Source organism: Emys orbicularis, chromosome 2, assembly GCF_028017835.1.
Source record: "Emys orbicularis isolate rEmyOrb1 chromosome 2, rEmyOrb1.hap1, whole genome shotgun sequence".
NCBI lineage: Eukaryota > Metazoa > Chordata > Testudines > Emydidae > Emys > Emys orbicularis.
Window position 1 is genome coordinate 242,843,376 of NC_088684.1, and position 15,814 is coordinate 242,859,189.

Genomic DNA, 15,814 nt, shown 5'->3' on the forward strand with positions numbered 1-15,814 from the left:
AAACTAGGGCTGTTGATTAATCGCAGTTATCTCACATGATTAACTCAAAAAAATTAATTGCGATTTAAAAAATTAATCGCACTTTTAATCGCACTGATAAACAATATAATACCAATTGAAATTAATTAAATATTTTGGATATTTTTCTACATTTTCAAATATATTGATTTCAATTGCAACACAGAATACAAAGTGTATAGTGCTCACTTCATATTATTATTTTTGATTACAAATATTTGCAATGTAAAAATGATAAACAAAAGAAATAGTATTTTTCAGTTCACCTCATACAAGTACTGTAGTGCAATCTCTTTATTCTGAAAGTGCAATTTACAAATGTAGATTGTTTTTTGTTACATAAACTGCACTCAAAAAACAAAACAATGTAAAACTTTAGAGCCTACAAGTCCACTCAGTCCCACTTCTTGTTCAGCCAATCGCTAAGACAAACAAGTTTGTTTACATTTACAGGACATAATGCTGCCCGCTTCTTATTTACAATGTCACCTGAAAGTGAGAACAGGCACTTGCATGACACTTTTATAGCTGGCATTGCATGGTATTTACGTGCCAGATATGCTAAACATTTGTATGCCCTTTCATGCTTCGGCCATCATTCCAGAGGACATGCTTCCATGCTGATGATGCTCGTTAAAAAAATGTGTTAATTAAATTTGTGACAGAAGTTCTTGGGGGAGAATTGCATGCTTCCTGCTCTGTATTATCCGCATTCTGCCATATATTTCATGTTATAGCAATCTCGGATGATGACCCAGCACATGTTGTTCGTTTTAAGAACACTTTCACTGCAAATTTGACAAAATGCAAAGAAGGTACCAATGTGAGATTTCTAAAGATAGCTACAGCTACTCAAGATTTAAGAATCTGAAGTGCCTTCCAAAATCTGAGAGGGATGAGGTGTGGAGCATGCTTTCAGAAGTCTTAAAAGAGCAACACTCCAATGCGGAAACTACAGAACTTCAACCTGGGGGGAATAGCTCAGTGGTTTGAGCATTGGCCTGCTAAACCCAGGCTTCTGAGTTCAATCCTTGAGAGGGCCATTTAGGGATCTTGGGCAAAAATCTGTCTGGGGATTGGTCCTGCTCTGAGCAAGGGGTTGAACTAGATGACGTCCTGAGGTCCCTTCCAACCCTGATATTCTGTGATTCTATGAACCATCAAAAAAGAAAACCAACTTTTTGCTGATGGCATCTGACTCAGATGGTGAAAATGAACATGCATCTGGCTTCACTGCTTTGGATCATTATCAAGCAGAACCCATCATCAGCATGGACGCATGTCTTCTGGAATGGTGGTTGAAGCATGAAGGGACATATGAATTTTAGTGAATCTGGCACATAAATATCTTGTGGCGCCCGTTACAACAGTGCCATGAGAACACCTGTTGTCACTTTCAGGTGACATTGTAAACAAGAAGCGGGCAATATTATCTCCTGCAAATGTAAACAAACTTGTCTGAGCAGTTGGCTGAACAAGAAGTAGGACTAAGTGGTCGTGTAGGCTCTAAAGTTTTACATTGTTTTATTTTTGAGTCGTTATTTATTTTGTACATAATTCTACATGTGTAAGTTCAGCTTTCATGATAAAAAGATTGCACTACATTATTTGTATTAGTTGAATTGAAAAATACTATTTCTTTTGTTTTTTACTGTGCAAATATTTGTAATAAAAATGATATAAAGTGAGCACTGTACACTTTGTATTCTGTGTGGTAATTGAAATCAATAGATCTGAAAATGTAGAAAACATCCAGAAATATTTAAATAAGTATTCCATTATTCTTTAACAGTGCAATTAATCGCGATTCATTTTTTTAATCACGTGATTAATCGTGATTATTTTTTTTAATCACTTGACAGCCCTACTTAAAACTACAACCCCAAGCACCCCTTCTCTATCTTCAGTCCTCTCTTTAAACCCCCTCTTCCAGTTCTTACAACTTCCCTCTCTGCCCTGGTTCTCATCATTTTCTTAAAAATGAGCATAAAACAGTGAGCTTCTCCACTGCCCCCCTGGCCAATATCCATTTTCCTTTCACTCCCAATTAGACTTCAAGGCCTCTTACTCTTAACGTCTAACTCCTGTACTTGTATACTCATTCTGCATTTCCCCATGCAGTAGTCCGTCTCCTTAAAAAGCCAGCACTTGACTATCTTCACCTTTATATCAGTTCCCTCTATCCATTAACTCAGGTTTCTTGAACATGCCATCTATAATCATTGGCTCAGCATCTTCTTTTCTGAATCCTCTTTAGAAATCTGACTTTTGTTCCACAGGGCTGGATTTAGGGGCAGGTGACCCAGGCGACTGCCTGGGATGCCGGGCTTTGGTGGTGCCAGGCTCAGAATGCTGTTTTTGTTGTTAGCAACAAAAGGGAAAATAGAATGTTTGAAGTAACATGCTCAGGTATTCCATATATGGATTCATTTTTCACTAACCTCCTAGAATGTTCTGGATGTTTGTGGAATCTCATGGAACCTTACAGACTTTTTGAGAACTACGTTTTCCTCAAGCCTCCTAGAATGTTGTCAGCCATGCCCTCGCAGGTATATAAGGGGCAAGGCATCGCCAGTCAGTCGGTGAGATATAAGAACAAACTGAAGTGAAGTAAGAGCCCAGCTGCGATATTGTGAACCTTATTTTATTGTGTTATTGTGAGAGTGACTTGAAGACTTTCAGACTTGCTTGAAGAGTGTAAGTAGCAACTAATAAAGGACATATTTAATGCCAGAGATATCTACTGAACCCCTATCTATGAAACAGTATAAAAGAAATATTTTTACTACTTTTGCCATACTCTGCATGTAATGTTTGACTTTTTGACTGCAGAACATAGACTTTTGCTCTCACTAATACTGTCTGTTTTCACTACTGTAACACTATTTAATACTGGTCCTCTCAATGTTGGTTCAATTTTTTGATTTTGGTACATTTCAGTTATTCTTAATACTAAAAAGTTTCTACAAGCTTAGAGGAAACCATTTTTTTTTATTTGCATGGCATATGTGGCATAAATTAATACAGATTTACAGATTCTAGCGTGCAAATTTATTGTCTTGTACGCATAAATCATGCATGCAAATCATGAATCAAAGTCATTAAATGGGCTACAAATGCAATAAAAATAAGGTATTCAAAAGTTTAATAAAGTGAGGGGTGGTGCTGAACATGGCTCCTTGCCTGGGGCGCCATTTGGTCTAGGGCTGGCCTTGGCTGCGCGCATATCACTCCCACCAATGACTTACTGCTGGCTATATCCATTGATATCTAATCAGTGTGCAGGTGGAGATACTAATTGTCCATACAGATTTGGCTTTTTATTTGCATATAATTAGGACAATTTGGAAGCCAGACTGAATTCCCTTTGAAAAACTGATCTCCACTGCCTGTTAAGGCGCTTCATATCGTACTAGAGTGCCAGTTATGTTGTACCATCCTTTTTTTGGCCTTTATACTTGCCTACCAAGAACAGATTAACTTCTTTGATTGTTTGAACAAAGATAGACTCAAATCACTAAGGTCCCAATGTTTAAATCTCATTGAAGTCACATGTTTAAGTGCTTTGCTGAATAGGACTGGATTTAAGCATATGCTTAAAGTTAAGTATGTGCTTAAATGCTTTGTTTAATTTGGACCTAAATTTGGATCCAGATTTCCCAAACCCTAAAGTGTGAGGGTATTAGGATTCTGGGTTTTGCTTCTGCCTATTGGAAAGCTGCATACGGAATTTGTAGTTATGTTCAGTTTTCAAACACAAGTTGGGAAGAGGGAGTCTGGAAACAAGGTTTCATTTTGGATCATCTCTTAATTGAGGCGATCTCATGTCATTAACCTGAAACAATTAAAATGTGTTGCATACTGTTTGTTAACATTCTATTTCTGTCTACAGATGTTTTTTATGGTATAGATTGGAGAACTGACATTAGTACGACATTTTCTTTTATACAATCAACATTTTTGGAAGGTTTTTGTACTGGTAAATGTAACACATTTCGAATTTGTGTCAGAAGTCATAAGCTGATTGTGCATATTTTAAAATGGGTGTTAAGTGCGATTAACTTTTTTCATAATTGCTCACAGGCTATTCCTTTTTCTTTCAGGATGATCCGAAGCTTCAGGAGACAATAAATTCTGCTGCTGCCATTATCTCTGCATTAATAAAGGACAGAAACCCAGAGCTGATTGGCCAGCTGTTGGTAGCATGAATAACTAAATCATTTGTAGCTATCAGAAGTATTTCTTTATCATCATGTGTTTACCAATGTTCTTGAAACATTTTACTCTGTGACAAAATCACTAGACTTACAAAGTTTGGTTTTAGGATCTTTTATCAGCATAAACTGTAAGTCTGACATTGTGTTGAGATGCAAGTGGAAATGAAATAGAAGGTGCTTTGAGGTGCACCAGGTATTCTACTTTGAAGTGTTTATATTGAAGCATTATATGTGAGGTACTAATCATTTCAAAAACTACCACTGAATGATGCTATTTAGTCCTTTCATGTCCGAAGCACTTGATCTAAGCACAAATTTCTTTTCAACCAGATAACATATATGATATTAAAGCACAACTGGTGCTCTTTACATGAAAATGATTGAGGGGTTGATCCTGCATTTACTATTGGGTTTAGATTTTAATACAAGGCATAGTCCCTTTGACTTTAATGAAAGTATCCTGATAGTGTTTTCAGGAGCTGGTCCTCATTCCCCAGAGAATGAAGATTAAATTTTAAAAATACATTTGAACATACCATATGAGATGTAATAGCCTATCTTGGGAGTGCAGAATTAGGAATTCATTGTAGTGGGAACTAATTATTTTTAAAGCTTATCAATTCTGATGGTAGTGGAGAAATAAGACAGAAGAAAGACTCTCTTCTTAAATAATTGAGCTGCTTCTTCAGTTTTTGTGTCACTCTGATTTTCTGTTTGATATATGTGTTTGTTACACCATCATCTGGAAGACAGTATTATAACTGCTAATGCATGGAGGGTGTTTTGACATTTAAATGAAGATGGCTTAGGGAGGAGGGTAGAATAAGAAGTTTTCACTTATCTGCATTGAATATTTTCAAGTGTTCCACTAGCTTAACATGAACATTTCTCTACTGCTTCTGGCAGCATATAACCCCCTGCGGTCTTCATGTTTTTTTGGTACTGTGTTTCCCCAATTTGTGAATAGGTTAGATTACATTCTTAGGAACTCTTGTTGACTTCATTGTAATTGGAACAAGAACTTTGTGAAATATTCAGCGCATAAGTGGCTGCCCCACATGTGCTCCCATGAACCTCCCACCATCTCCAGGCTTAGAGATGGCTCCTATTCCAAGGGGAAATTTCCCCTTGAAACCAGCCATGCAATGCATTTTGCTGCTGACCTGTCACTGCAGTCTTCGCAGGGATGAAGTCTGTCAGCATGGCAATTGGGCCTTGGCATAATGCTGGAGAATTGCACTGCACCTCTGAGGTCATAGAAGGGGGAAGATTGTTCCTTGACTTACAGGCATATGAGGAATTTTTTCAAGGGTCTCAGCCAGAAAAAGGAGACAGGAGATCCCCGTTGCGTCAAAGATTTCCCTGTCTCAGTGGCATTCAGGTGGGAAGAGTGGTGATCTCCCCTTCTCTATTAGGCAAACCTCACAAGCTGTGAAGAAGGGGGCCCACAATTTTGATAAAAAGGAGCCCTCCCAAACATCCATCACTGTCTGTTGGATGTCTCCCTTCCCCAGCGCAACAGCCCAATGAGATATAGCCAACACAGTTGTTTACAAAAAATAAAACAATCCCTGCCTACTACCCTTCCTTCTCTCTCCCTGTGGAGTCCCAGCTGTGCCAGGTAAGGAGATTACTGCAGTCTTAAGGCTGTAATAAATTCAACTACCTGCATGGTCTCCTGTGAGTGGGAGAAGGTTTGGTTGAGAAGAGAAGGTGAATGTTAAATACAATCTTCATGTCTCAGCAGGTAAAATCTGCATACTTCTTTCTGCTCACTTGCTATACGTGCAGTCCTGGCCACGGATCATGGTTTGATGGTGGGTTTATTTTGCCCTTGCACTAAACCTGGTGCAAGAGAAGATTGGCCTAATGTGAAGTCCCAAGCACAGTCTTCTGAGGCTTAAGTGCTCCAGAAGATCTCATCTGGTGCATTAGATAAGGTCTTATAATAATCTGAATCTACTTTGGGTTCGCTCTGCTAATGAGTACTCTGAGACACCGGATGAACTACATGTGTCTCTGCTTTAAAATCCTGCTAAGAAACTGATGTTGAGCCAAATTTTCCTCCATTACAAGGTACAACAAATAATTATGACTGCTTGTTTTTCATCCAGAGCAGACATTTTCATTCAATACAGAAACCTGTATAAAAGAGCTATAAGCTGTTTTCTCCTTTGCTCCTCTTCCCTCTCTATAATTATCACATATGAATCATTTGTCCTTCTTTGACATTATACAACAAATACATTTGTGTTAGCACCATATATGGCTATAGAATACCTATGCAGTTTAGTTAAACAAATGAGAAACTCAATAGCTTACATTATTTGCATTCACTTATGAATAAGCTTTTCAAATTCACGTTTATCTGACACTAATAGATTGAGTTTGATGCAGTAATTCATCTCTCAGGCTTGCAAAAGACGTGATATAAGTTATTAGTTGGATTGCAAACACCTAAATTACTAGTGTCTTCTTATTTTGCTGCTTCTTCACTGTAATATGTAGAAAGGCTCTAACACAAAATATATGATGTGTTTCCCCAGGACTAACAAGCAAGCAAAGAAAAAATCCTTTATGTTTTACATCTACAGTAATTATAGCCACTGTGCTTAAATTCAAGCGCTGTAGTGAGCAAACTGACTTATCATTATAAAATTGTCAATTATGTCAATCTCACTTTTATTCAGTTGTAATTTTTACCTGATTATTTATTTTAAACAGGTTTTGATACAATTGAAAATTTCTCATGCAATAAACTTGTATAATGAAAAACGATTTTCTATGGGCTATTTGGGAGCAGCACCTGCAAAGAAAATAAACAATGTAAATTAAGTTTCAGGTTCTCAGTATAGATTTAATGTTTATTTAAATTGAAATGCAGGATAAAAGAACAGGTTTCCCTGATGTGCTATTAATATATTATTGCTGTTGTTTCTCTTTAAACAATCCATAAACAGCCAGTAAACTAGCATGGAGAAAGTAAAAATTACGAAAGCAAAGCTATTGAGACAGATGGTAAAATAGTAAGCTTCTGTGGGAATGAATGAAACAAAATTGAATTAATGATATTAATGATAAACCAAATCTAAGTGGTGCCTTTTTCATGAATGTTAATATCTAAAGTACGAATAAATAGGTACGGTGAAATTAAGAAACTGGTTGATTGTTTTTTATCTACACACAGCAGCTCACAAATAGTTATACAAATGAAAAAATTGGCATATGTACACATGCTGTTTGACTTTAGTGAATCAGTCGCAACCCATATTGCTTTGAAAATCTAGACAGAGATAATACACTAACCAGATTCAGCCACTCCTACTCACCTTACCCCTCAAGTAATAACCAATGATATTTCTTGGGTAAAATGCTACTTAATGTGAATAAGGGTTTCAGAATCTGACCCTAGTAATTATTATAATGATTGCAAAATTGACAGAATAATAGTAATATATCTGTACAGTGAAACAAACCTGCTTGTCACAATTGAAAATAAAGTAAAAACTTGAAGTCTGCTAGGTCATTTGGTAGAAAAAATTCTACTCTGATCTTCATTATATTTCCAGGCCATCTGGCTTGAAAATTACATTTGGTTGCTTCCCTGAAAAAAAATTACACGAATGAAAACCACAGAAGGCAACATAATAAAGAAACACCCAGATAGGGAGTGGAATTCTAGCCCTATTGAAATCAATGGCAAAACTTCCATTTTGCCCTCGGGGGCCAGGATTTCACCCGTGAAGGTTGCGGCTGACTCTCTCACTATAATGGACTAAACAACAAAACTCTGCATCCACAAACCTTTAAGTTTGGGGCACATTTAGCATTATATCCACGTGAAAATAGACTTTTTGGTGCTTATCCAAACAGAAGCTTCAAAAACCATTTGAGGTTCCCCGTTGCTAGTTTGTGCTCTCCTATTGTATGTCACCTCTTACTGAAAATTATTTTTTTAAAACAAGTGATTTGAATAATTCACGTCATCATATTTTATCTGTGATTAAGAATACTTTGTTTGAATTAAAAGTGGAAGGCGCTGAATTTAGATGGATTGAACACACATCTAAATGGGTGAATTTAAATGAATTCAATTGATTGATAAAACTTCCACTAAATTCAATAGAGCCAGGGTTTGGCCCAATGAAGGGGATAAACGGTTGTGAAACAAAATTTGTTGCAGAGATTCATGTAGCAGTTCAGAGTGATTTTGTTTGCTCATCCTTTTAAAGACACCTACCTGACTGTTCTATGCTTCTTTTGACAAGGAAATCAGTACCCCTAATCCCCATCTTATTTTTTATAATGTGTTATTGGGATCTTTCCAACTCAGGAATTCAAATACATGGTTCACTAAATGGAAGTTTTTCTGTATGACTTGGTAGTGAAAGAATGCTATTCAAAGGCATTTCCTCTTGTTTGTCTCAAGAATCACTTACAAAAGCCACAATTAACTCTTTGACTGTTCACTTAAACTTGGAGAGATGCTGAGACTTGTAAAAATAATAGAATATTTAAGTGCCCCCCGTAGGGTAATTAGTTATGAAATGCTAAGATGTTTATATTTGCTGTGATGCAAAAGACTCCACTTTAAATCTGTTATTTAGATACCAATCTTGGTACAGTAACTAGATAGATCAGGAATGAGATACCCCAAAACAAAACTTGACTACTGGCCCATTCATTTGATCACTCAGGTTTTTTGCACCTCGTGGTAAGTCCAAATTATGACATATTGTAGCTCTATTATTTAAAAAAAAATAACTTGCTCTCGCAACTGCCCAGTTAGATGTGTAACTACCTGATTTCTAGGTGGTCAGTACGGTCTTTGTGCATGGATATCTGTGTGGACAATATTGGAGCTGTGACTCCATCTTTAGGCTTGTAACTTACTATTATTTTCATTACCCCATGTCCTCAACCCCCAACTCAGCCCACTTGTTCTGTCCTTTAGAGTGTAAGCTCTTTGGCGCTGGGACCACGATTTACTTTAGATTTGTACAATGCCTCGCACAATAGGGCCTCAACCTGGCTGGCTTCAGGCACTCCCACAATATGAATGTTAATGCTAATTAATAATGATAACTTTTGTAAATTGAGTTGGGGCCTGAAAAATGCAATTTCTGTGCCAGTGCTGACTCCAGAGTCCCTGTTTCGCAAATAAGTTTATGGCAGAGTCGACTGTTTGATTACATATACAGCCTGAGGAGGCGTGGCATTCCTTGATGCATTTATCCCCCACATGAATTAAACCATAGAACACAATTTTATTTTATACATCGTCTGTCACATACTATTAGTATCAGAATGTTTCACAGAGTTAAATAACACTGTTACAGAGAGAAATAAAAGCAATAAAATAAAAGCAGATGAACAGAGAAATGAAGAGGCATAGATAGGAGCAAATGGCTGTGAGTGAGAGGCAGTAAGACAGATATAGGAAAGCTCCTCCAGCTGGCAGGAGCTGCAGGGAAGAAGGTCTTTGGATGCTAATTCATGTCAAGTTTTTACAGTATAAAACAGTTTTTACAGTAGCTTAATATGAGAGGGATTATGGTTAGTTACTTGCATCTGGCTCAGTGGAGTCACAGGCTGCAGCTGTGGGAGGTGTGTTTCCCCTTTCCTGGTAGTTAATTTTATTTCTCTTAATTACCTGTTCCTTCTTCGCATCACTTCATCTCTTCCTCTTTCATGGCACTTCCTCTTTCCTTCTATTTTATATCATCATATCTCAACTCTGTCACATTTTGAATCTTATCTTTCTGTAACCCACACACCTCCCAGGGTCTGTCGGTGCAGGCGAGATCAAACCTGGGACCTCTAGAGCTAAATGCATGACCCTCTACTGCATGAGCTAAAAGGCATATGGCCCTTAGCTAAGGCTGTAGAACAGACTCATTAATCTCTAAGTAGACTTCGTGCCACTAAAGGGGACAGAACGCCACACCCAGGAGGTGTGTGGGTTACATTTCTTTCCCCCTTCTTCCCCCCCCTTTTGTCTTCTCCTCCTCCGCTCTGTCTCTCTTTTCTCTCTTCTGTCTCTCCCTATTTGTCAATATCCTTCTTTTCCTCCCAGACAATCATGGTTGAAGGAGACAGTCCACTTCCTCCTCCCCAAAGCCAGGCTGTGGGCTTGCACAAGAATGCCTTCCTTGCCTGCCTGGATCAAGAACTAAGGCAGTCATTCTTCTGCTCCTCTGTGCTCTTCACAGCTGGGCCTGAGAGCAGCTGTCACTTCCATAGCTGCAGCCTGTGGCTGTACCGAGCCAGATGCAGGTAACTATCTGTAATCCCTCGCATATTAAGCTACTGTAAAAACTTGACATGAATTAGCATCCAAAGACCTTCTCCCCTTCCATTGTGCTCCAGTGGTAGCTGAGCACATTTAAGCAGTAGCTGCCTGAAGGGACAGACTTCCTGCATGGATAGCTGCTAAGAGCAACACTGAGCCCCACCAGTTAACTGAGAAAAGCCTCAAGCTCCCTGTCACATGGAAACTGATCTCCTTCCAGGTCAGATAGGCCAAAATAAGCAAACTTGGGTGAATAAATTTAGGCAAATAAGCAGCCAGATTGCATGAGCCGGAAAGAACCCAGCTTGACTCTCAGAATTCAGGGAGAGCTTCCAGGGCTCTGGTGAGTGGAAAAATGTTTATGTATAAAAACAGCAGATTTGGAGTCACTGAGAGACAATAAACCAGTGCCGTGTTAGTCCCTTTTTCACAGCAAAACTCCATCTAGGGCCTGATTCAAAAGCCACTGAAATCAGTGCTTCCTGGGTCTTTAAGTATGTATTGCATCTACTCCCTCCTGCCATGTTCTGTTAACATTACATGTAACCACACTACTTAGTTTAGGCTGTTTTCACTTATGCTACATTCTGAGGTGTGTATTTATGCAGCACCAACGTACTTCACCATTTGTTGGGGAGGACGCTTATAAATAATATTGTTTTTGATGCAGACCTTCAGAATGGCTTCTGTGTGTAAGTAAAGAAGTAGTGAATTCATGTACATTTATTGAACTCGTGGCTCTTGGCTACGTGTGCGACATTTAAAACATAGGCACTGAAATCATCCATGCCCTGTGTACAATGCAAGTCTTCTATGAAAATGATCTCTCTCAAACTGCTCAGACACTGAACTACGTTCTAATATGGCGGTGGGGGGTGGGAGGGGAATGTCTGTAAACCATTTTGGGAGTGGTTGTTTAACACCAGATCAAAGAAGTTGTGTTATGATGTGTATTTAAACAAAAGCTTCAAAATGCCTTGAGAGCACATCACAAAAGCCAGTCTCTTATTGTTTAAAAAAAATCAGCCTTCCTTGTTTCATCCCACATATTTAACGTGTATCTTTGTGTAGGCAGCCAAACAGAAACTGAGGGTGCAGGGTTCGTTCAAAGCTTCACAATATTGGAGTACGATTATTTCCCGCGCCAAAGAAGACAAAGTACAGTGGCAGCAAAGCCCCACCTGGTGGTGGTGCCTAATGAATTTCTAGCAAAAAAATCCTTTCTAAAGTTGATCAGAAGGCCAGTACTACTGATGAATAGCTTGGCTGTGCAGCAATTGCTCACTAGGACAATCCTCTTTTGCAAAGATTTTAAATCATCACCTTGATCTCAAATATCACTGATTCCCAATCTCTTTCTTAGCAACACAACTCCATGACTGTGGTGATTGGTGAGAAATGGGGTACCTGTTTGGACAGTATGGCAAGACTGAAAAAATACAAGAAAGCATTCGGCTCCAGAGCTGTCAATCCAGCATCATTCACAGTTACTCAAATGTAAAAAGGAAAAGTACAATCATGACTGTAAACTATAGTTTACAGAGAGTGCTGGAAAATATGCTCAGTAATATTATTAGCCCATTGGGTAGTGACAAGCTGCCAGACATGTTAATCAAACAGTCTATGTGGGTGGGCAATGTAAATGCAATACCTATTGGCAGGTATACAATGGATTATCTTGGCTGACATGTATAGTCTTTGAGCCAGTTTCTCTGCAGTTCCCAGGGTTTCATTCAGCCTTTTTTCAGTTTCTGTCAGTGCAGACCCCGAGTTTCATTTTTTTTCAGGCTTGAACAAACCCCAATAACTTGGCCAAAGTTTTGCCTGAATGTGGGTTGAAACCATAGAGTTCTGCATGGTTTACAGCCAACAGCTTAAATAAGTGTAATTTCTTGCAAAAATCTGCCTGGGCTTTCTTGAAACTGAGCCTGAGTTCACTGAAAGGTTTCTGAACAGCAGAGAGTCTTTAGAAACACAGCTTGCAATGCACAGGGCTGCATGCAGTCAAATGGTATTCCATGCTATTTAACACAAGAAACTGGTAATTTTCAAATGGACATTAAATGAGAAATCGATTAATATAAGTTGATATTAAATTAGCACAATTGTACTTAATTGGTGCAAAAAGGTTTGGTCTATGGGGGTTGGGGGGTGAAATCTCCACAAGGACAGATTTTCCACAAAGGGAGATATTTATTAGTCTCAACTCTGCAACAAAATAAATTTGAATTTTCTACCATGATTATCGTTAAGAAATGACCTTTATCATTGTGTAAATCTGGTGCTTTGTGTTCTTTGGAGTCACATTTATCGTGTGTGGGTTGTTGTTGTTGTTCTTTCAAGAAAACACAGAAAACCAAATTGGATACTGTTCCTTGGAGGATCACTCACAACTAATGTAGAATGTTAGGCAGACAGTACAGAAGAAATCAGTCTTATTTAAACTTTATTGTAGAAGCTGCTACACTTGAAAGAATATTTTATAAGTAAGACACATAACTGTTCAGCAGCTCTTTCATGCCCTCTGCAGTTAACTCTATTTCTTGTGTATGTGCAGTCAAATTAAGCTCTGTTGTGTTTCCTGCTAATGCAATTTACCTAGGGTAAATACCAGTACATCAGGGGAGTAATGCTGTTGTGGCTTCTGTTACTCACACCCGCCACTGACAAGCAATGCTAAAGAATAGAATAAGGTTGTACTTACATAGTCTAATTCACAGGAGTAGTTCAGAGCACTGAAATACAAGCACATTATTGCACGTACTGTTTGATGGCATGACTAACTTTTCACAAGTTTGCACGTCACTGCACTTGCAATTATCTATCCACTGGTTAACATATACATGCAGTATTCAAAGGTGAATGAGAAGTGCAGATCTTGAATATAGATGACTGTCCAAACTGCTTTGAAATAAGTAGGGCTACGGCTAGAGATTCAATTATTGCTGCTCACATTCACACAAATAAAAGTATCATTAAATTAATAATCAAAATTAGTATAAACTAAATTGCTTGTGTATGAATTAAGAGGAAGTTCTTTAATCATTCATTAAAAATAAGAATGGTCCCTTGGAAGTGGAATAATAAATGACAATAATGGGAATATGAAAATGATTTCAGGGCCTGATCCAGCAAAGATTTCAGCGTATATCTCACTAAAACCATGTGAGTAGTCCCTCTTTGACTATTTGATTGCTTTGCTGGATTGAGACCACAGACTGTAAAATCTTGGAAATAGATTTTTCAGTATGTTTGTACAGTGCCGGAGATGGTAGAGGCATGCAGCTCTGGCCAGGGAGGGGATTCCAGGCATGTGGGACCACATAGAAGAAGGAGAGGGTCTCAAGTGTAAGGCACTGGATTGTGACTTGGGAGACTGGGATTTAAATCTTGGCTCTGTTACAGACTTCCTGTGTTACCTTGACAGTATACTTAGTTCGTACCTCAGTTTCCCATCTGTAAAATGGGAATAATAAAACTTTCTTTCATGCCCTTTGCCAATTTTGTCTGGCAAGCTCTTTGGGGCAGGCATGGTTTCTTCCTATTGTGTAACAGAGAGTCCTGTGGCACCTTTAAGACTAACAGATGTATTGGAGCATAAGCTTTCGTGGGTGAATGCCCACTTCGTCAGACGCATGCTCTGACGAAGTGGGCATTCACCACGAAAGCTTATGCTCCAATACATCTGTTAGTCTTAAAGGTGCCACAGTACTCTCTGTTGCTTTTTACAGATCCAGACTAACAGGGCTACCCCTCTGATACTTACTATTGTGTGTGCTCAGCACCTATTGCAGGGGTCAGCAACCTTCAGCACGCGGCCCATCAGGGTAATCCGCTGTTGGGCCGTGAGACATTTTGTTTACATTGACCGTCCACAGGCATGGCCTCCCGCAGCTCCCAGTGGCCGCAGTTCACTGTTCCCAGCCCCTGGGAGCTGTGGGAAGCAGCGCGGGTCGCAGGGACTTGCTGGCTGCTGCTTCCCGCAGCTCCCATTGGCCGGGAAAGGCAAACTGCAGCCACTGGGAGCTGCGGGGGGCCGTACCTGTAGCCCTCCAGCAGATTACCCTGGTGGGCTGCGTGCTGAAGGTTGCCGACACCTGGCCTATTGCAATGAGGCCGCAAACTATGTTGGGGACTCCAGGTACTACATTATTACAAATAATTTTAAGATAAATAAAAACTGATGAATAATTATTAATTATTTTGCATTATGGTAGCACTAGAGGCCCTAACGAAGATCAGGGCTCCATTGTGTCAGGCACTGTACAAACACAGAGTAAGAGATTGTCATAACACAGAGTAAGAGATTGTCTCTCCCCCAAAGAGCTTACAATCTAAATAGACATGAGAGGCATGGAGGTGGAAACAGAACCATAGAGAAAGGCAATGATGTGACCAGACTCACACAGCAAGTCAGTGACAGCAAAACCTAGGTCTCCCAACTCCAAGTCCAGCACCATCGCTACTAGCTTACACTGTCTCCTGTATAACTATTGGTTTGGTTTGTCTACAGGGGTCAACAAGGTGCAGTTTTTCTGTGATGAGGTGAGGAAGCATGGTCCGGCATTTAAAGCACAGGACTGTGAACCAGGCATCCTGGGCTCTCTTCCCAGCTCTGCTAAAGATCAATTCTGTGACTCTTGGCAAGGTAGGGTTTGTCTACACCGTGCCACAATGTGCACCAGAGGGATGTAATTTGTAAAGTGCTCGAACTGCCCTGTGTAGACGCTGCTGCCACATGCTAAAAGGTTCCTCGGGGATGTTAATATAGTACTCTTTCAAATGGGACTACATCAACGCTCAGTAGATACCTTTAGTGTTATTTACAACATACCTCGGTGCAGAAAACAATTCAATAGTGTATATTGAAAACTCCTTGAATTCCTAGCTGAATCCTTTCTGATATGGATTTTGCTTTTCAGTGACTGTAGAGAAAGTAGATGATATGACTCATATATCTGGAATATTAGCAGTGCTTGTAAATCGGTTGTTTTGTCAACATATTAAAATTATCCAGTGGTGTCTTTTACATAACTGTGCAATGCAATAGGTTAGTGGTAGTATGTTCATAGTTGTGTTCTGCACTAAGAAAATGAACTGAACTGAAAGGATAACACTCTTGGATAGGCCCACAATCATTATTCGTACTAACTCCATTGCTGTTGGCAAGTATATTTTCTTGAAAACATTCTTCAAGGAAAATAGACTTCTGGTTTGTGCTATACAAATATTTCTGACAATTGGATGGCTTGAGCAGAGCATATGGGGAAGCATAAGAGGTTAAAAC

General features: G+C 39.1%; 1 protein-coding gene across 1 annotated transcript in view; it reads left to right on the forward strand.

Annotated features, from left to right (window-relative positions):
- CRPPA (CDP-L-ribitol pyrophosphorylase A) overlaps nucleotides 1-4,226 on the forward strand; it is a 184,359-nt gene extending 180,133 nt beyond the window's left edge. Inside the window, exon 10 of the mRNA XM_065399871.1 lies at nucleotides 4,122-4,226. Coding sequence (XP_065255943.1) covers nucleotides 4,122-4,226 — 105 coding nt within the window. The remainder of the gene's footprint in view (nucleotides 1-4,121) is intronic.
- Nucleotides 4,227-15,814: the final 11,588 nt, after the last annotated feature.